At 45.8% G+C, this 21,856-nt stretch overlaps 1 protein-coding gene across 2 annotated transcripts in view; it reads right to left on the bottom strand.

The window, feature by feature from the left end:
• Window positions 1–4,094: 4,094 nt before the first annotated feature.
• Window positions 4,095–21,856, bottom strand: part of STX1A (syntaxin 1A) — a 907,227-nt gene continuing 889,465 nt past the window's right edge. The window contains exon 10 of one of the 2 annotated variants that reach the window (XM_069614796.1): window positions 4,095–11,838. In XM_069614796.1, the coding sequence (XP_069470897.1) occupies window positions 11,761–11,838 (78 nt within the window). In that variant the 3' untranslated portion in view covers window positions 4,095–11,760. The remainder of the gene's footprint in view (window positions 11,839–21,856) is intronic. The other variant, XR_011274587.1, reaches the window with a different exon arrangement.

Here is a 21,856-nt window from a genome sequence, read left to right on the forward strand (position 1 = left end):
TAGTTATTTATTTGAATTTATAAAGCGCCCAGCGGCCCGTAGGCATCGTGGTGCTGTTACAGCATATTCACTTAGTACAGGTACATTGCATCATACTCATTTGGTAACAGCATATTACAAAGCAGTTGTAGAGAATTCGGTTAGTTGAATAGATTGGTTTTTAGCACCTTTCTGAAGACTGTGAGAGAAATTTTGTGGTGTAGGCTGGGCGGGAGTGCGTTCCAATCTTTGGGGGCTAGTACGTCAAAGCTCGTACCACCCGCTTTGGCTCTATTGACAGCTGGAACTGATAATAGCTGGGAGTATTTGTCCCGCCTTGGTCTGTGGGCTGGGGCAAGGTGTATTCTTTCCGACAGGTAGGCAGGGGCTGTCTGGGCAATGCATTTGTGAGTGATCGTGAGGGCTTTAAATGTAATGCGCTCCTTGATAGGTAGCCAGTGGGCATCTCTTCTTGCTTGTGAGATGTGTTCTCTCTTGGGTATGCTGAGGGCTGCTCTGAGAGCGTTGTTTTGTGCTGTTTGCAGTTTGTTAATGTTTTTGGTGGAGGTGCCTAAGAGCAGAATGTTGCAGTAATCAAGTTTTGCGCCAATGGTGTCCCTGGCGATGTTGAGGCAGTTGGTTGGTGATAGGTGCTGTTTTACCGCGTTTATGATTTTTGTATTGAGTGCAGATGAGGATGAAATGGCACTGACTTGCCTGTCCATTGATAGTGTGGCGTTAAGGTATACCCCAAGAGTTTTCACTGCAGTGGATGCTGTGATAACCGTATTCTCAATGTTGACGGATTTATACTTGTCATTCCGTTTTTTTAGGGACTCTTTGGGGCCTATCAGTAAGATTTCGGTTTTTTCACTGTTTAGGCAGAGGCCATTGGCTGCCATCCATGCCTGGATGCGTGCGTAAGTCTTTTGGAGTGTGCTAAGGTCTTGTTCATAGTTCCCAGTAAGGGGTAGAAGAATTTGTGTGTCGTCGGCATAGCTGGTAAAAGCTATGCCGAATTCTTCGAGGTCGCTGAACAGTGGGAGGGTGAAGAGATTGTATAGAGTGGGGGAGGTGCAGGATCCTTGTGGCACTCCACACTCAATGGGTGATGGGGTGGCTGAGGCCTGATCAGAGAAGACCCTCATGGCTCGGCCTTCTAGGAAGGAGGTTATCCAGGCGGTGGCTTTGTAGGAGAAGTGGGCGGTGTCCTTGAGGTGTTTGCACAGGATCTTGTGGTCAACCAGATCAAAGGCTGCTGAGAGATCAAGAGTAAGAGGAGTGAGGATTTGCCTTTGCCCATGGCTTCAAGTAATTGATTCTTGAGGTCCAAGAGGGTTGATTCTGTACCATGACGAGGGCGAAAACCGTATTGTCTTTCCCCTAGGATGCTGTGGGTTTCTAGGTAAGAATGAATCTGTAAGTGTCCAGCCTTATCCAGGATTTTCAACAGAAAGGGCACTGTAGTAATTGGACTGTAGTTGGTGGGGGAGTCTGGGTAAGGGTGGGTTTCTTTAGAAGTGGGCGCACCCATGCTTCCTTAAGGGTGGGTGGGACGGTACTGTTGGTGAAGGAGGCATTGATAAAGGTGGTGATGAACGGGGCTAAGGCTGTGGCACAGTCTTTGACAAGGTTGGCTGGGCATGTGTCCCCTTTACATAGCAACGGTTTGATGTGCTTCATGATTAGCAGGACTTCTGGGGTGCTTACTTCCCTAAATGAAAAAGGTGTGGGTTTGTTAGTACCCTGTTGGTGGTCTGTAGCTGGTGGGGCAGGGGAGGGCTTATGGGTGGGTGGAGTACCTTTGGGCAGGTTGTCAAATTGGGTCTTAATTTTGTTCTGGAGTGTTTTGATTTTGTTTAGCATGGCGTGTTGGATATTGTTACACCAAGTTTCATTTTTCTCCGTGGGTTATGCGGCTGAAGGGGGGATGGTCAACTCGTTATAAATTGCAACTAATTGTTTAGATTGTGAATTTGATTTCTCAATTCTCGAGTTGTATGTGTCTGGTTTAGCTTTGGAGATGGCATGTTTGTAGAGTCTGGCGGCTAAGCGGTAAGAGTCTCTGGTGGTGGTGGAGGGGTTTTTCTGCCAGGAAGTTAATGCTGCTCTTTTGGCAGTTCGGGCGTCAAGGAGTTCGAGTGAACCATGAGTTAGCATGGAGAGTGTGCTTGGCTTTTCTTTTCTCCAAAGGAGCGATGGTGTCTAGTAACTCTTTGAGCTTGGTGTTATAAGTTTTGACTAGTTCTGTAGGATCACTGGAGGTGGGGTGGGTCAGCGCAGAGATTTCAATGAGGGGAAGGAGTCTTCCTGCAGTGAGTGATTTCTTGGATCTGGCCAGTGTAGCTGGTGCGGGAGGGTTTGGGTTTACTGTTAGCTTAGATGGTATGAAGAAATATAATAGGTGGTGGTCCGTCCATGGGACAGGGGTGTTGGAGCTGAGGTCAACGGCACAATTGTGGTCCGCGATCCAGTCAAGTGTGCGACCTTTGGTGTGGGCGGGTTGTTGATTAGTTGAGTGAAGCCTAGGTTTAGGAGGGCTTTAGTGAGGGCTTTGCCTTTCTTGTCTTTGGGGTCTTGGAAGCCTAAGTTGAGGTCACCTAATAGAACAGCTTTTGTATTTGTTTTAAGGTTGTCCCCTAGGATGTGGGTGATTTTGGGTTGGAATGATCCGATCCATGGCGGGTCCTGGATAACATCCTACTTGATCCCTTCCGATCCATCTTTTGGAGTAAAGTACCACAATTAACAATCATACAACTTACGAATAATGCTCCGGGTGAAAACATGGAAAATACAGGACACTCGCAGATAGGCTGATGGACTTATTTGATAGAATCTATGAGCAATTAAATGTGAAGAACACAGCAGGGCAAGGTGGATCTTACCATTAGGTTGCAACCAAATCTGTAAAAAGCTGCCTTAAATCGCCAGGCGGCAGGTGCTCGCGAAGGAGGCTGGCCACATGGCAGGCAGACACATCTCTGAGCCCCAAGATGGAAGCTGATGCACTCTGACCTTTCCAGGGTAAAGGTAGTTCAGTCTCAATCCGGCAGATTCACCAGCAGCTCATGTGCAATTCTAGCTGATACGCAAAGCTTACTCACAATTCTAGCTGCTAAGCAGAGCTTACTCATAATTCTAGCTGCTAAGCAGAGCTTACTCATAATTCTAGCTGCTACGCAGAGCTTACTCATAATTCTAGCTGCTAAGCAGAGCTTACTCATAATTCCAGCTGCTAAGCAGAGCTTACTCATAATTCTAGCTGCTACGCAGAGCTTACTCATAATTCTAGCTGCTAAGCAGAGCTTACTCATATTTCCAGCTGCTAAGCAGAGCTTACTCATAATTCTAGCTGCTACGCAGAGCTTACTCATAATTCTAGCTGCTAAGCAGAGCTTACTCATAATTCTAGCTGCTAAGCAGAGCTTACTCATAATTCTAGCTGCTACGCAGAGCTTGCTCATAATTCTAGCTGCTAAGCAGAGCTTACTCATAATTCCAGCTGCTAAGCAGAGCTTACTCATAATTCTAGCTGCTACGCAGAGCTTGCTCATAATTCTAGCTGCTACGCAGAGCTTACTCATAGTAAGAAACTGCAGATTCCACATTTGTTACTGCAAACAATCTTTCTTTATTACTACAAACAATTTTTCTTTATAACTTTTTTGCAAGGTTTTTTCATTTTTTGTTTTGTTGAGGCACTACAGTGCAGATGCTTCAAGTTAATAACGAAAACTGAGTTGGTAGCACTTTTTATGCTGTTAGGTGCGCACTGTATGCATAAACATTTAAGCAAGTTTTGTAGAATGTTTCAGTGTGTACCTTTTTTTCCCCCCGCTGGTCTTTTTTTGGGTCATTTCTGCGTAGAGTGCAAAATAAGTTTAAATCAAGCAATGTTTTTGTGCTCAAGTGAGGAGCAAGTCCTATACTTAATCGACTTAAAGATGCACCTGTTTGCCTATAAGGTGGTGGCCCACTCTGCTCGTTGCATGTTTTGGTGTTTTATCACGTGAAGGGTGCATGGCGTAGGTGTTGGACACAGATGACCAGGATTCTCACGCTGGTATGCTGGGGTGCATTTTCTCACACTTGTGAAAAGAAAACAGTCAGGGTACCAACAGATTGAAATGTTTATTCTACATAAAAAGTCCACAAAATTGGAAGCTGTTTACTTGAAAAGCTGAGTGGGAAGGGTTATTTGGCAGGGAGAGGTCTTAGAAAGAAGGCAACACCAGACGTTATAAACCCCCTTTAACACGCAGCAAGCCCAGGTCACGTAAAAAACAAGGACACTTAGAACAACAGTACGTCAAGGTTACACATCCAAAACCATCCACTCTGAAAAAGATCCATTACAAAAAGGAGACCAAAGCAACATTTAAAAGCTGCCGTTTCCTCTCGTGGGGCCTGGGGGTGACGGGAAGGAGAATACTGCATTCATATATGAGGCTCAGCACAAAGTGAGGGGATTCACGTGGCACTTCGGACAACACAATTGCAAAAAAACAGGACAGTTATCTTCCAACAAAAATGGAAATATTTTCTCCGAGCACAAACAATCCCTTCCTGGAACTTGGCATCATGCAAAGGTGTCCCACATTTATTGCACTGGAGGTCAGGGGGTCGGGGTCTCCCTTTCAGCTGTGGGATGGCAGGTTGGGAGCTGCCAACTTGGGGAAGACGAGAGAAATTGTGTTGGACAGCCAACACCTCCCTGTAGGGTTTTCTAGAGAGTCTAACACACCAGGTACCGGTTTGTCTTGAAGTAGCACCAACAGAGTTTTAATTGTTCAGTCCAAAGTGAAGTGCAATAAGACACATGACCTGGGATTTTCTATCTCCTCTTGGAAACAGATTAAGATTGAGTGTGTGAAAACCACTGCCATGCCCGCTCCAACCACCAATCCGGCCAAAGGCTAATGCTTGCAAACGTCATATCAGCAGCAGCACAGCTGGCGCGGAAATAAAGACGATTGGGCATTTTAATTCCAATGCCAACCTCTATTTTCCAAGAGCAAAATTTTATATTTAACAAAGAAAAGCAATCGGACCAGATGGGGAATAACATGCGGACAGGGTGTACCGACTGCTTAGCGTATAGGCAGAGTCCCTCTTCAGTGCAACTAAGGGGGCTCGCGCTGTATGGAGGAATAACCAATGGTGTCCATAAGGAGCCGTGAATCCCAGAAAGCTAAGCTGGTAATACAATAAGGAGCCAAGTATCTAAGTAGCAGTGAAGATGAATCACAGCTTCAGTCTATGCCTTTGAGGTTTCAGGTTTTCTTGACTACTGGTACATCTGGTGAACCGTGGAGGAATTTTGCATCAGTGGAACCATATGACCCATGTCTTTTAAAGGGGTTTCTCCCTCTGGTCCTCTGGCTAGATTTTCACTTTCACCATAGAATCTCCTGTTGGTACTAAGTGCTTTGCTAGAAGATCCTTTTGAGCTTCTTCAAGAGGTATCTTTCGAGTTCCATACTTGAAAATGATCTTCGTCACCATAACCTCCGCTCGTCAGTTCAGACGTTTGGGTGTTTTGGTCTGCTCTCAGCCACACCTTTGCTTCCTTCATATTGCCTAGCTTTTGAGCCCCACCCCTTCTCTCCTTAGCAAGGTTATTTCCTATTACATTGGGATCAGGGGATTAGTTTACTATCATTTTCCCCTTCTGATCATTGGGCCTGATTATGAGTTAGTCGGTCCGGATTTGACGGTGCCGGTAAAACCGTACCGGCACCATTTTCCAGACCGGCTAACTCTGCGTTCTGTGGCCGTGTGGCGTCACACCCGCCAGGTCTGACCTGGCAGGCGTAACACTACCGGCCACGGAAACACCAACACCATTACCGCATGGTGTCAGTGTTTCCACGATCTCCATTCTCGTGGAGTCTGGACTCCACGGGAATGGGGAGTAACGAAATGCTGGCACCGGAATTACTGGTCCAGCAAGTCCAGCGCCGGTAAATCCCCACGAGTCCGGCAGGCTCCTGCTGGTTTTACCAGCACCGCATCAGTCGGACTCGAAATGAGGGGCATTGTCTTCATTCTCTTGATGTTGGAAGGGCTCTACAAATGTATCATTGATTGTGCTTCCTCCTTTACAGTCTGTGATGCTTTTTACTATCCTTTGGCCTTAGTAATAATGGCAAGAAATCATCAGCTGCTTCATTGCACAGATGATTGCCACAATATATGATCATCTTAAACTTTCCTTTCTTTATTAAATCGAACTTAGATTAACAGTACTCAGCTCATTGCTGTCTCTTAGGCAGAAATGAAAGGGGTCTCAAATGCCAACATGTGTATAGTTCCACTTGGACATCCCCTTACACATTTATTTACCGACATAAACTCAATGTGGGTGACCTCTTTCCTCAGAATTTTGGTTCTGCAATTCTTCAAGCAGGCTCCAAATTGATTAAGCCTTTTTCAATAAATTGAGATACTGGGCCTTATTATGACCCTGGTGGTAGGGGGTTAATAGGGCCGGTAGAGCTGCCGGCCCCGTTAGCCCCCTACCGCCTCATGATGAGGTCTGCTCGCGGTAAAACCAGGCGTCCTTAGCGAGTCCCGCTAGCAGCCCAGCTTCTAACAACGGGCCCGTCATTAACGGGCCCATTGTTAGCATGCTCCCCATTCCCATTGAGCCCTATGGGATCTCAAATGGGAATGGGGATGGACCGGGTCCAGGTTCCCTGAATGGGGAAATACCGGGCCTTCCAAGGTTGGAATGGCCCGGTATTCCCCATTCAGGGAACCCGGACCCGGTATGGAGGTAGCCATGTCGCAAATTGCGGCATGGTTACCTCCTTCCGCGTAATGAGGCCTACTGACTGCATCTTATGTGCTTCTTGTCCATATTGCATCACAATCTGTTATTCCCCCCTTGCTATGTCCTCAGTAATTAAGAAATTGACAAAAAGTAATTCCCTAATGATTTACCAGTCTTCTTATTTACTGAGAATCTTTGCAATCCCAGTCCTACTATTCTTCTTTCGCAACCTTAAATGATTCAGAATGTTACGTCTTTTTTGCTAATGTACATCATATGACAAGTAAGGGGACAAGGCGTGCCTTTATTAACCACCCCATTATGGGACTGGCTTGTTTCTTGTGTTCAAGTGGAGCTGTCGTAGGGATGGGCTACCCCACTATAATTATGGACTCAGCATAACAAAGATTATGCTGATGTATTAGGGCAGTTCCCCTTTTCCCTGTATTGTTAGGGCTTAATCACCCTTTCTAATGCATCATCCTAAAAACCTTTATGACTACCCGTCTCGTAAGGGATTTCTGATACTATTATCAACTGCATAACAGCCACAAAATTACTTAACTAAAAATTCTTTTTTGTCAAGAACTTGTTATGATCTCAAGCTTTGGTTCATGGCTTTTTACGTATTAACGAAACTCACCCATCTCCCTATCAGATCTGGCAGAGCGACTGGAGACCACGCAAATGGCATAGGTGCAGAGTTTGAATCTCATTAGCATAACATAACCTACTCTGCGAATTCCTTTTTTTCTGAAGTCTACTGTAATGGCAGTGTGTTCAGTCCTGCTGAAGACCGCTAATTTTCCCTCACTTAACTTTGTCATTTTTTGCATTTAAAAAAAAAGTTTATATATGGTTCAACCATAAAGCATTTTATGGTATTAATTTCATTGAGGGGTCAAGATTAATATTTAAAAAACTGCACTGATGTTTTTGCTCTAAATGTACTCAAGACTCTTGTCATTACTATAATGTAAATTGAACTGCAACTTGTTCTTTGTGTCTATTTCAAGAAATACGGAAATGCTTGGAACCTGCAGGCTTCACAGAAGACAGCCAATGGACACAGAATACCATTAAGCAATAAAACCCGTTCCAGCGGGTTGGATCCGGTGGTAAAGGATCGGGCTCAAGTTACTTAACGATGGGCTCCAGCACCGATACCAACCGATCCGGCGGGCCAAAACTTACCTAAAATGGCCACCGTGGAAATGTAAGGCGGGCTCCATGTAGTGCTCCATGCAGAGGCCCTCTTCCATTTCCATAGAGGCCCGGGACATGGAGCAGGGGCGGCGACGTTGCGCCACCCAAGGAAGAAGGTACGTGGTTTTGGAGGAAGGGGGTGAGGAGGGAGAGTTGACCAGAGGGAAGGGGAGGGTGGGGCAAGATGGCTGAGCAGGTGAGAACAGCCTTCAGGTTGCTTGGAACGTGGGTTTGGATCGTGGGATTCAGCCTGCGATCCAAACAACCTGATTGGCCTCCCCCTCCCCAGGTGCTAATAAACTATATTTCCTCTGTTATGGGCCATTTTATGCTTTGCCTTCAGCCACAATCCCACATATAGGGTTATTTGTACAGTGCACATCTGTTACTGATCTGCTCTTGTTGTACTGCAGTTTAGTGGACGGGCAGGCTTTCCTAATTGAAGGCTGTTTGCACTGACCTCACTATCCCGTATTAGTGTGGAACAGAGCAGGTGCTGCATCTGCCATGGCTCCGGGCCATGTGCTCACTTCCCAGATTGCTCCTGGTGATCTCTTGCACTGTTTCCCTTGCCCCAATCAGGGGGCAGTTTAGCAGAGGCTGGCTGATTCTCAGACATGTGTACTAGAGCCAATCAGAGATGCACATGAGCATTTCTGATTTGCACCTGCTACCCTGTACATGATCCAAAAAGGCTCAACCTGGAGCATTTCTGAGATGCTCAGCTACAAATGCGATCCTCAAAGATCTTCTGAATGGCATCTCAGATGCTCCGCCCCTCTCCAGAGTTGGTCCAGTTTTAGGCTTTGTGAATCAGGTATAAGGTTCTAGCAGGAGCAAATCACAGATGCTCACAGGCATCTCTAATTTGCTCCAGTTCAAACTATAGTGAATCGGCCCTGGCTGCCCCTGGAAAGGAAGTAGTCAGTAAGCATAGCAAAATGATGCCTGAAACCTCACTTTTAGCCACAATGTGGCACACTAAAAGCCTAAAAGAGAATAGCAATTAGCACAACAAGTACCGCTAAACCTGTGTCCACAAGTGCCCCAGAAAGCCTCTAATCTCTGGGGAAGGCATGGGATCAGGCTGTGCCCCGTATATCCAAAAGGAGTGCTGTGGCTTTCTTTAAGTTCATGCTCCTTTCCACTTACTCAGTAATTGCCAGAGGGCATTCACCAGATCAAGAGATCTTGAACTGAGGATCTTTGATTGGGGGCATGGCAGTGTTTTTGAACATCCTCTCATTCTACGGCTGATTTTTACAGCGTGCGATGCATAGATAGGTCGCCCTTTTGGGCTGTTAAGCTTCCATTTTGGTGGATACAAACTTTGCTCGACTGCTGCTCACCTCACACAAAGGACTGGATATGTTGACTATGAAATGGAATAGTTTACAATGAAAAGGCAAGCTCAGAGACAATGCTAAGAATTGGGGCTGTGTTCTTGAGGCAAGAGTCCACCTGTGGGGTGCCATATCTACCTTTAATAAAAATAAACCCAGAACTCAAGTGTAGTTTTTGGGGGTGCTCTAAAATGGGTAACGACACCAGAGAGAAGTCCAGGGCTGGGGAGAGGTTTGCTTGCTGTACATGTATAATTATCAGAGGAACACATACTCTTTGGGAAGAAATGAAAAGGAAACCCCAGATTTGTCTGCATTTTCTTTCTTTTGTGTCCTCTTGGTACTTCAACACTGCGCACCCCTCTCCAAGGGCCCCTGGCAGGGAATGTACACATTTGGCAGTGCTTTTTCGTTACCAAATAGAGGAACACATGTATACCTGGAAGTGTCATTGAAAAAAAATACATAAGCTTCTAACAGCATTCAGGATGAATTTATATAGAAAAATGGCTAGGCAGTATATGGAGAAATTCCAACCCACCCCAAATAGGTGCGGTTACTGAGAAAACGAAAGGGGGGGGCAAGGTGGAGGCAGGCTTCACAATGATTAGAGCCTGTGGTTATCTCTGAATGGAAGAGGCCTATCTTTCAGCATAGTTCCATTGAAGCCTTTCTCCAGACTTAAAAGCTGTGTACAGTATAAGGACAGCCCCTTTTGTCTGAACACGTGTCAGGCACTCTGCAACCAATGTTCAGCAGGAGAGAACCGCTAGTGAGAGGGGGTGGCAGTTGGCCCATGCCCTATGGCACTCATATATCTTGAGAATAACAGGATCACTCTTCAATTGTCGTAGGACTAGTGCAAGACTTTTTCAGTGCAAGAGTCCACCTGATGCTATTCACGCTTAGTAAACACGATTATGAGTTCTTAGTTTAAGGTTGGCTTACCATGTATACATTGACAGTTTTCTTTTTCAACCAAATCTAAATAATTGCATATTGAGCCCAGTTTTTGGTGATAGCCAGCACTGACTAAAAGGCCTTTTGTCTGCAGAAGTGGGCTCACACGCCCCCACTATAGGCCCACAATGATCAGCAAAGAAGGCTAACATTTAAAAAAACGGAATCCCTGTGTTAAGCAAAACAATCACAATACCCAGTCTTTTCATATTATGGATCTACGTTCATTTAAAGACCCTCCTTCCCTCAAGATCCTAAAATAAGTGGCTGATGCCACAGTACAGGAGATGCAGAGAAACCAATTGTGAGGTGAAAGATGAGGCATGGTCTTTGTGGCAATGGGCGAGATGGCAAGATTGGGAAGCACCGATTTCTGACTCAGTGTGTTGGTCCTTGGTAACAGTTGAAATGCCTTTGCACTGCAAACTATATATGGAGTTCCCCTCATCGCACTCTGATCCCAGTCTTCACCCGTTCTTTGCATATATCTTGTAATTAACAAACATGCATACCCACATACATACACACACACACAAGGATGGACGGAATACATTTCTGATATATCCTGACTCTACCGTCCTTTATGAATCCTGCGTACAGGAACAACATAATTCACCTGCAGGGGTTCTTTGCAAACGGTGTGTTCCAACTCACGGATGCAAGCAATCCCTGCCTAATCTTACTCAGCTGTACATTGGTTGAGCTCCATTAGACTCTATGCGTGACACTGCTGGACTGACCAACAGTTTCAACGCAAGTCAACATGATTAACATTGGCTTTTGGATCCTGGCGCCTGCTTAATTCCAACAGGATTTTAATGTGGTCTACATAAAATTGTCCCAAATCACAAAATAGTTAGAATAACATCTCATCTTTTATATTTTGCTCCATCATCTAAGTGTCAAGGCTCTGATAATGCAAGCTTTGTGTACTGAACTCAATATACCCTATTACATCAATCTTAGAATGACAAAGTCTGAATCGCCTCCAACGGGATTCAAACCTATAACGTGCCGATTGCACACATTTTTCTGCAGTAGTTGCATTAACTGGTTGGGCTATCTTAACCCACCTCAAGTTTTAGAGGTCATTTGTCAGACGGATTGAAGGCAAACTGACACAGGATCAGGGGAACAGGTCGGCTGGATCCACTTTAAATTGCCACGTCAATTGCCACTTAAGTCAGCTGCATCCAACTTGAGAGCAAAGGATGCTAACCTGTCAATTTCACTGAAATGACTTGCATCTGATGCAATCTCCTCTCAGTCCAAACCTCGACCAACTCCGCCCAGACCCTCCATACAGACACACAACGTGTTACAAAAAGGAATGTCATGCATAAGAAATCCACATTCCAACGGCAGGAACGGTCTCTCTTGTTTAAGTAGGCTGTGTGCAGTTCTCAGCTCCAGTTGGCGTCAGCTGGAAGGACAGCATCACATTGGCATCTTTCTCTTCTCGTTTACGGTCAAAGAGCTTAGATATGGGAGCACCTATCCGAAAATCCCACCAAACGTGGAGGCAATGACCACCCCAAGCACCACACAGCATATAATGATCATGATCTTCTTCTGCAGATCCGGGGTCCCGTCAGCAGCGGAGAAAGAACAAGACATGGGAGAGTTAGTGTCTTACATACCAACTCCAGATCATACAGATACAAACCTTGAATTACTTCACACAAATCTAGGCAAGGTTTCTGCCAACCTGAAATCAGCAGAGCTAGGCTACCAGACTTTTGTTTACAATGTTTTATTATGTGACCAGAACGATTTATTGGTTGGAATATCATGTTGCAGGTGGAAGCTGTATTATGCACATGTACTAAATTACTGTGGGTGATAGTCCACAAGGAAAGTAACAATAATAAAGCCACACACTCCCTTTAACACTCATGCCCTGTAATGAGCATTCTGCACCAGTGTTCCTTTTGTTGCCAAATTCTCCTGATCCTGTGCTACATGCAGGTTGCCATTCTTTGAATAATCCCACCTTGGCAACTCCCTGTTTATTATTTGTAGTGTGTACGACAACGTAGGTAACTAGCATTGTGTAAGGATGCCAAAGGATACAGTGGGAACAAAGCTCTGGCGGGAAGGAAGGGCAAGGTAGCTGGCTTGAGGTAGTAAGTAGAATGAGGGTACGGGGTGAAATCACGTAGGATTCACATCCTGACACCAAGTCTCATTCCAAGTGCCCAGATATCTATTTGAGAGCTCAGATGTATGGGATAATGTAGATGTTAGCCACTATAGTGACCAGTGCACAGTCCCCTTTCGTCTAAACTTCTGGGATATCCGTATGATGGGGATGGGGGTGCACGTATGACCTCTTAATTGTAAAAGTGAAGTCAGGGTACATGTGCAAGGTATGGCACCCCACTACACTATGTCGTCACTGGCCAATTCTTTCCTATATACCAGGCTTCACTAACATATAGCTAAAAATCAGCAGGGTAGGTGGGAGGAGGCACAGAGGAAAGAGGACAATGGACTAAGAGTATGGTAGTCACTACACTGAGTAACCTTTAGTTTAAACGCTTCTACTGTCCATCCTCTTGCCTGCGTATTTATGCGAGAATCCGAAGTAATACCCTCTTAGAAGGATGTTGGTCCTAAGGTCTACACTTAACTGAATAGGTTTTGAAGTAATGCTTGGCCTAACCTTCAGCCCTACAGCTGATGTACATTAAGTAGTGATTGTGAAAGGCACCATGGAAGCCCATTTGGCTGATATGTAGATCCTCAACCAGGGCATAATATTTGAAAAGCCACTACAGTGACCCTAGCCCTTACTGCAAGAGCATGAAGACCTTTCAGAGGTAGAATTCTTTGGGACCTATATGTCTAAAATACACAATACGATCTATCAGATTTACTAGTCTCCTAATTTGTGTTTTCGGCTCCATATGTAGGAAAGATCCTATCGAAGGATCTGATTGTTCGGTCTTGCCCAGGTAGAATTTTGATGCTCACAGGGGGATGAGGGAATGAAAAAGCATTTCTTCATTAGAGGTAGGATTTAGAAAAAAGAAAGAAAGATAAATCTTCTGATAAGAATGTCTGATGCCAGTTTGGTAAAAATGTTGGATGAGTTTGGAAAACTGATTTGCCCTTGTGGAAAAATGAAAATGGTTTAGAAGCTCAGAGAAACTAATTCAAATACTCCCCTTGTGGAAGTAACTACCACTAAAAAGCTGTCTTCTACACAACCATCTGTCACTCAACCAATGGCATTGGCTTGAAAGGTTTATGTGTAAGTGGTTACAAGGATATTCAAATCCCAAACATAGTGAAGAACATGATGTAAAATATAACAATGGTATTGGCCATCCTGATCAAAATATTTGCTCCTCCGACCAATAGCAGAGAGGCACTTCTTAGTGAACTAGGAAAAGAGCTTTGAGCTTTAAAGCTTTGAGATTCTGCTTGCAATTGTGAGACTACCAAATATTGCAAATCTGTAGCTTTCTCAAGTTGGGTCCTCAGCTGAAAATGGAAGAATGTGTCTTGATTGTGAGTACTGAGTACTGCTGATATAGCTGACCGAGATGTCATGTGACTAGTAACCATAACAGGGTCTTCATTAGGCACTTGTAATTCAGGTCCAAATATTTGAACAAGTATGTCTCAGAGTGAGGCTTTGGCCAAATGAGCAAACACTGTTCATTCGAGAATGGAGGGTTCATGCTAGAGAACAGTTTATCTGGTTTAGAAGGAGTCTTTTTCTAGACACGATCATCCACTTAGATTTCTCTGGGGCATGAAAAAGTCTCTTCATAGGGAATAAAAAAATAGGTCCTTGGAGTCCCTGTGGGCCAGGGGACTACTGCCTGATTTGCCATGCTCGCCATAGAGGCAGTACACAGGGGATCCTCGAGGGCCCCACCTCATCATTGGCCTAAGTGTAGAACTCCTCAGAGAAGCTCCTTGGTGACCGGGGCCAGGAACCCCTTCCCCACGAAGTACCAAGAAGTTGCATAGAGGCACAGAGAGCTAATATTATCATTTGAGTATAGTAATGATTGTGATGTCCGCAAAGCAGATCACACAAGTATACACAACACTGCATATTTCACAACATGCTGCCATAGTGAACCTTACCCACCTGAGTGGTTTTAGCTCACATAACAATATGGCAGATGGAGGGAGACCTTGAGCAGCAGAGCCACACACCGGCAACCTTGAAATGCCCCATGCTGGAGTCAGGCGACGAGCAGAAGTGAGCAACCTGACTCCAGGATTGTGAAGCTATACATATGACGAAATTGTAGTTCAGGCTACACACAACCAATGTATCCCCAATCCCGGTGACTCACAAAAAGAATAGTAACTTATGCATGTGCATTGACATTCACAGATTAAACAGCATTATAGTGCTCGACCAATAGACCACCTCCCCTGCCTTACTGGGAGCAAGTGGTTTAGTGTGTTGGACTTAAGAAATGGGTACTATCAGATACAAATTCACCCCGATGACTGGGGGAATATAGTCTTAATCTGATCCCCATGGGTTCTATGAGTTTATCTTGATTTACCACGGTATCACACTGTCCTCTGCCACTTTCCAGTGAATATTGGAGAAGACCGTTGCAGTGTTTGTGTAACCCAATTAGATGAGGTTTACAAACATCTGCTTCTGAATGTTTTCAACCAACTACAGAAGTAAGGGCTGAAACCTTCCATGGTCAAATGGCAATTCTGCCGCAAGAGTATCAAGTACATTGAACACATTGCGTTTGAGAATGGTATTGCCATCAATCTAGTAAAGATCGAAGCTCTGCATTCATGGTTCACAAGACTTGATAACTCTGACAAATGCTTTATGGTGAACTTTGCCATAATCAGATAGCCACTCAAGGAGCTAACCAATGGATATGCCTCCACCCAGAAGATAGTTTCGTTATATACCACCAAGTACAGAATCACTCGATTCGGATCAGGACTTGGTGACTGCTGGATGGGGAAATGCCAACAAGTTTTTGACACCCTGATTAAGAGGTGGACCATAGTGCCCATGCTGGCATATGCAGACCGGTAGAAGTCATATGAACCTCATGTGGATGTCAGTATGGATGGTATTGGGGCTGTCGTCTACCAAGATTAGAACGGCAACATGAGACCGGTTGCCTAACTCAATCAAGCGCGTCACCATTCTGTGAAGAATTAACCTGACCACAAGATGGAATTCCTTGTGCTGCAGTGGGTGGTAATTGGGAAATGTCATGACTATGTGTATGGGGCGTCAGTTTTTCCAAATGATGGACAGTAACCCACTAACCTAAGTTCTGAAATCAAGGAAACTGATGCCACCAGCCACCGTTGGCTAGCAGCCCTCTCTGCATATCAGTTCCAGCTGCAATATTGGCAAGGCAGTACCAGTGTTGCTGCCCCCATCCATAGTGTGCAGAATCATCTGGGTGGAAGAAGTTCCCCATGACGGAGTAAGGGCCATCTGTCAGACTACAAACAATCATGACCCTGACAATTTACAAGGGCACTGACTGTCTGGGACCTATGGCTAAAGGACATTCACAGATCTTCTGTAGCCCGGCCTGCTTGGAGACTTGGAGGCTTCCACAATTAACCAGGGAGGAGCTAAGAGTTGCCCAGAAAACTGTCCTGGGGATTGGTCCTGCCAAAATGGAATGGAGCAGTGAACCTTGAGTGTGTCTAGAGAACCTAGAGCATGCCATCCTGATGCGTAAATGGAAGACACTTGTACCGAAAGAAGGAGCGTTGTATAAGGAGAGCCATATCCAAGACCATGTCCTCAAAAACCTGGTTTTGCTGACCCAATTCAGAGATGTTGACCTGTTGACCGTCCACGATCAGCATAGACATCTGGGCAGTGATCAGTGTTGCTGCTGATGCCCCCATCCATAGTCTGCAGAATCATCTGGGTGGAAGAAGTTCTCCATGACGGAGTAAGGGCCATCTGTCAGACTACAAGGAATCATGACCCTGACAACTTACAAGGGCACTGACTGTCTGGGACCTATGGCTAAAGGACATTCACAGATCTTCTGTAGCCCGGCCTGCTTGGAGACTTGGAGGCTTCCACAATTAACCAGGGAGGAGCTAAGAATTGCCCAGAAAACTGTCCTGGGGATTGGACCTGCCAAAATGGAATGGAGCAGTGAACCTAGAGTGTGTCTAGAGAACCTAGAGCATGCCATCCTGATGCGTAAATGGAAGACACTTGTACCGAAAGGAGGAGCGTTGTATAAGGAGAGCCATATCCAAGACCATATCCTCAAAAACCTGGTTTTGCTGACCCAATTCAGAGATGCTGACCTGTTGACCGTCCATGATCAGCATAGACATCTGGGCAGTGATCAGGCATTCCTACTTGTTCACAGCAGGTTCTACTTGCCCCATCTGCCAGTGGACGTAGAGAACTACTGCCACCAGTGTACACATTGCTTGGCCTGTAGCTTACCTTCTACATTGCTGCCTTCTACAGAAACTCCTCTTTCACCAGGTGGACAGTACCAGGTGGACAGCACCAGGATTCTATGTTGGTGAACTGTGGTGATTATGGTTAAATCTTGGCCTGCCAGCAATATTTGGAATGCACATTGAACACCTTTATACATACCATGCTTTTTAGTTGATTGATTCATCAGGGGCTCTCAATATCCTGTTTTGTAATAAGTGATGTGTTGTACCACTCATAATAACTTAATTTCATTTTCATATGATTTTGTTCCTGAATCTCTGATCAACACTGAATCAACTGTTTCCCCCACCCTCAAACTGAACTGTGGTATGGTATTTTGATCACTATACTTAATTTACTAATTTGACTGCATACCTATTGTGTACATGACTTATCTATGGAATTCTTGAATTGCATTCACATCAATATGGTTTTGTATAACATCTACTGCGATGTTGCATATGATTTGAAAACTGATTTCTGCTGCATACTAATTTGTATATGCTTTTGTGGAATTATTCAGCCTTGAAAACGACCAGCGTGTCGAAACACCTGTCGGCTGTTCGCAACTGAATTGACGTCATCACTTACTTCTCACATCTTAGTGACTCTAATTACTTTATCATTGATGCTGAGCGCATCAACATCCCTTACCCCCAATTTTTGCATTCATTTGTGCCAACTGGGGTGGATAGGTTGGTGGGATTTGAGTGATTGCTGCCAGCAGATATTCAATTACTTCAATCAACCTGCAATAGAACTTGAGGGTGATCCTTAGCACACAGATATTTAGTTTCGAATCCACCAATTACCCTAATCTACTTACCTCTTACCTACCCCTTTTCCTTCCGGGGTAGTATACAGATTTCTAGTGTACGATTCTGCTTTTTTTCCTGTAATGAGTTTTTTTGTGCAAGTTTGGATAGGGATTTGTGTATATTGTGATAATCGTGTTTTTGATTTGATTTCACTGGATTTGTTACCCACTTGAGAGACAGTCACCATCCTCATGGATCGGCTTCAGGTAGACAGCTGGGCTGAGGGTGAGGGGAATAAGCCTGACCATTGTTATATTATAGGTGACGTCCCTTGGAGAACGCTTCTCCACTAAGTGCTCAAGTTGATGGGGTCCCTAAACGGCCAGGTCAAATGCCTAGGTATAGCCCCTGGCCTAGGAGGAACCAGTATCCTGGTCTACTATGCGCCGAAGACATTTCCCCATACCATCTACGGGAGAGACACTAAAGTGTCTTATCCTCCCTGGGCATTGAACACATGGAAAGGGCTGCAGGCTATTGTACCAGTCACACCACCTATGCTTAGCCCAAAGCCCAGCACTGCGCCCAGTCATCCTGCAGAGCCTAGGGAAGATGCCTGTAAGCCCCCTTATTTCACAAGTGTCAAGTGCACGTGCAAGTGCTACAGCAGAGGGGAAAGGCGCCAAACTGATTGCTTCTTCCAAGGCGGATGCTTTCAAGGAAGTGTTACAGAAGGCCTTTGCAATAACATTTGAGCATGCACCCTATGTCTGCCTGAGACCTTTCTCTGGGCAGAAATCAACTCTGAGGTGTGAAGAAGAATACCAACTTTGGGCGGACCAGACAAATTAGATGATATACATCTGGAGCGCTTTGGCCCGGGAGAAGAGGCGCTGCATCATTGAGAGTCTGCATGGTACTGTGATTAGAGTCATCTAGGTGCTCCGTGCCAAATATCCATCCCCCATAACAAAGGACAACATGTACATGCTGAATAGAGTGTCTGGAGCAGAGCTGATGGTCAAATACTAGGCCACCTGCCTCCAAGAGGGTGAGCGACTCTGAATATCTGGCCAAGACTGAGACAATTCTTCAGCTGGCTTTACTTCGGAAGGGGATTGAGCCAAACAGCCTCAACCTGGTCAGGCTGCAACAAGTCACGAACAGAGCAGGCCCTGCCACTCAGTTGCTCCACCCACCTCCAGTTTTCATGCCTTCCAACCCTCTACTTAAGGACTGTAGGCAAGCTCCAGGTAGACAGCATTGAGTAGGCTGCTGGTCAAGTGACCAGGCCCTGCCACTCAGTTGCTCCACCCACCTCCATTTTACATGCCTGCCAAGCCTCTACTTAAGGACTGTAGGCCAGCTCCTGGCAGACAGCATTAAGCAGGCTACTGGTCACGTGGCCAGGCCCTGCCACTCAGTTACTCTGCCCACCACCTATTTAATTAGTCATTCTTAGACATCCTCATCACAGGCGTTCTCAGCAAAGAACGTACATGGACAAGGACCTCAACTGTTTGTTCCTGTTTGGGCTTGATAGGGCCAAGGGCCTGACCTGCTATCCTGCATTTCATCTACAAATATGTGCCTCCTCCCTCCACAGCCCATCCCCTCTCTCACTAGGGTTTGAATGGCCAAGTGTCCTGGGCAGACCCGGTGAGCTACGCTAGCGAACCTCATCAATATTTCCCTTGCCCCCATCCAACACCCACAGACCACATGCAAACACAGGGGCTCATTACGACAATGGAGGTAGCCATGCCGCTATTTGCGGCATGGCTACCCCCATTTCGGGTACCGGGTCCGGGTTCCCTGAATGGGGAAATACCGGGCCATTCCGACCTTGGAGAGCCCGGTATTTCCCCATTGAGGGAACCCGGACCCGTTACATCCCCATTCCCATTTGATCCCCCATAGGGCTCAATGGGAATGGGGAGGATGCAAACAACGGGCCCGTTAATGACGGGCCTGTTGTTTGCATCCTGGTCTGCTCACGGGACCCACTAAAGATACCTGGTTTTTCCAGGCGTCCTTAGCGGGTCCCGTGAGGAGACCTTGTAATGAGGCAGTAGGGGGTTAACGGGGCTGGCAGCTCTACCGGCCCCGTTATCCCCCTACCGCCTTACTCGTAATGAGGCCCACAGTCTCATGTTGATCAATGCTCGCTGGGCAGTCAGTCACGCTGCAGATATTGTTGACCTAATCTTGTACAACAACCTTCCGTGATGCCCTGTTCATCACTGAACATGGTTTAGCCCATCCTCCCCACATGTTTTCGACGTCCTACTACCCCAAGGCTGATGCATTCAAATGCTGAACGGACAGAAAGCACAGGAGGCAGAGTGGCAATCATACACAGGAGCGATTGGACATGCTCCATCATTCCCTCGCCTAGAACAAGCTCGTTTGATTCACTCGCTTGCCATATCCCTCTATCGGACAAGGAATCCATCACCTCCACCGCATCTACAGACCACCTCACAGGAGTGACTCTTTCATTGCAGACATCTCCAACTTACCTTCCTCTACCAAATTAGCCTATTCAAACAATGTCTTTCTCTGTGATTTTTAATCTCCTCGAGTTACAGGCTGACAACTACACCCGAAGCACGCTTTTCACACTGCCTGCTTCCATGGACCTTAGGCAAATTGTGCTCTCCCCCACACACAACAACGGAAACACCCTAGACTTAGTCTTCACATCATCCCCATGCATTCCCATTGCAAGCCCTATCCCACTTGACTGGTCTGACCATGCCGCCATCCCATTATTAGTCACCCCTCAACTACGGCTCACAAAGGTCAGGCTAAATGGCCCCTCACCCAATGCCGCTCATTCAAAACCTTCCTGGTCAATGAGCTAGATGCAGACTTTGCAGACTCCTGCAGCACATGGAATGCCTCGGCCTCATGGAATTATTCAGCAACTCTTTTAGCCTCCAACAAACACTCAGTCAGAGCCCTAGAAAAACAGTGGCGCAAAAAACATATCTTGGGAGACCTTCCCAACCTCAAATCTCTTTGCGCAAACCGTAGGATTCTGATTACGGAGGCCAAAGCTGCTTACTACCCCACCACCATTGCAGCAGCCTCTAACAGGAGCAAAGTCCTCTTTGAAGTAGTAAAGCATTATACCAAACCCTCACTTGACCTCGAGGTACCAGAAACCCAGGAAAAATGCAACAGAATCAACACATTTTTTATTGAAAAAATAGACAAAATCCAAGAGATCATCGAATGAACATCTCACAGCATTCACATCCCCTGCACCCCAACATATACTGTGCCCCAATGGCCCGAATTCTCTCATCTCTTTCCCCTGTTTCTCCTAGAAATTATTGCCTTCCTCAAACCTACTTCTTAGTCTGACAATATCATTTCGGCCTGTATCCTTAAACAACTGACGGGCCCGGCGCTCAATGCGCTCCTCAGCATTATCAATGCCTCCCTCATAGAAGGATCAGACTGGTCTCATAAGACCTCTTTTGAAACTACAGGTCCATTACACACCTCCTGTTTATTGGCAAAATCTTGGAAAAAGTAGTTGCTACACAACTACTTGTCAGAATTAAACAACTCCACCTCCAAAATGGGTCTGGCAGCTCTACCAGTCAGGGTTCCGACACAAAGTGTAGCATCGAGATGGTGGTGAATGATGCTCTCGTAATCAAAGATAAGGGCCACTCATGCCTCCTCATCCTCCTTGGCTTCTCGGTTGCATTTGCCACCATCGACCACCGCATCCTTCTCTCCCTCCTTGCTCACAGGATGGGATTCTCTGGCACTGCCCTGAATTGGTTTACCTCCTACCTCTCAGGCAGACATCAGCTGTCCAGATAAACCTTTTGCATTCTAACTGACTCCAGGTCTCCTGCGGAGTCCCCCAAGGTTCCATCTTCTCACCAATAATTTTTAACCATTACATGGAGCCTACGGGCAGTCTCCTCAAAGATCCCAACATAGCCATCCACCAATACAAAGACGATACTCAGTTGTACATGAGAGTAAATAGCTCGAAGAACATCATTCGTCTCTGCGATTTCCTAGCCATCATCCTGTCCTGAATGTCGACTTCCTACCTCAAACTAAACCCATCCAAGACTGAATTCGTCCTCATCGGTCCACCCGCTAAAAAACAACTTGTCTAACGATGGCTTAATGATATGCGCATAGAAGAATTTGATCCACAACTCTCAGACTTGTAAAATCCTTAGGCTTCACCATTGACAGCATTCTGTCCTTCCAGAAACACATAACCAAGAAGGCCCAAATAGCCTGGCTCAGAATCTCTACCCTTCGAAAAATCAAACCCCATATCCTGCCGCAGATCATAGTGCAGGTTATTGTGGTCTTGCACATTGATGGGGGAAATGACAGGGCTCTCAGC

This window comes from Ambystoma mexicanum, chromosome 9, assembly GCF_040938575.1.
Source record: "Ambystoma mexicanum isolate Mex_15411 chromosome 9, UKY_AmexF1_1, whole genome shotgun sequence".
Lineage (NCBI taxonomy): Eukaryota > Metazoa > Chordata > Amphibia > Caudata > Ambystomatidae > Ambystoma > Ambystoma mexicanum.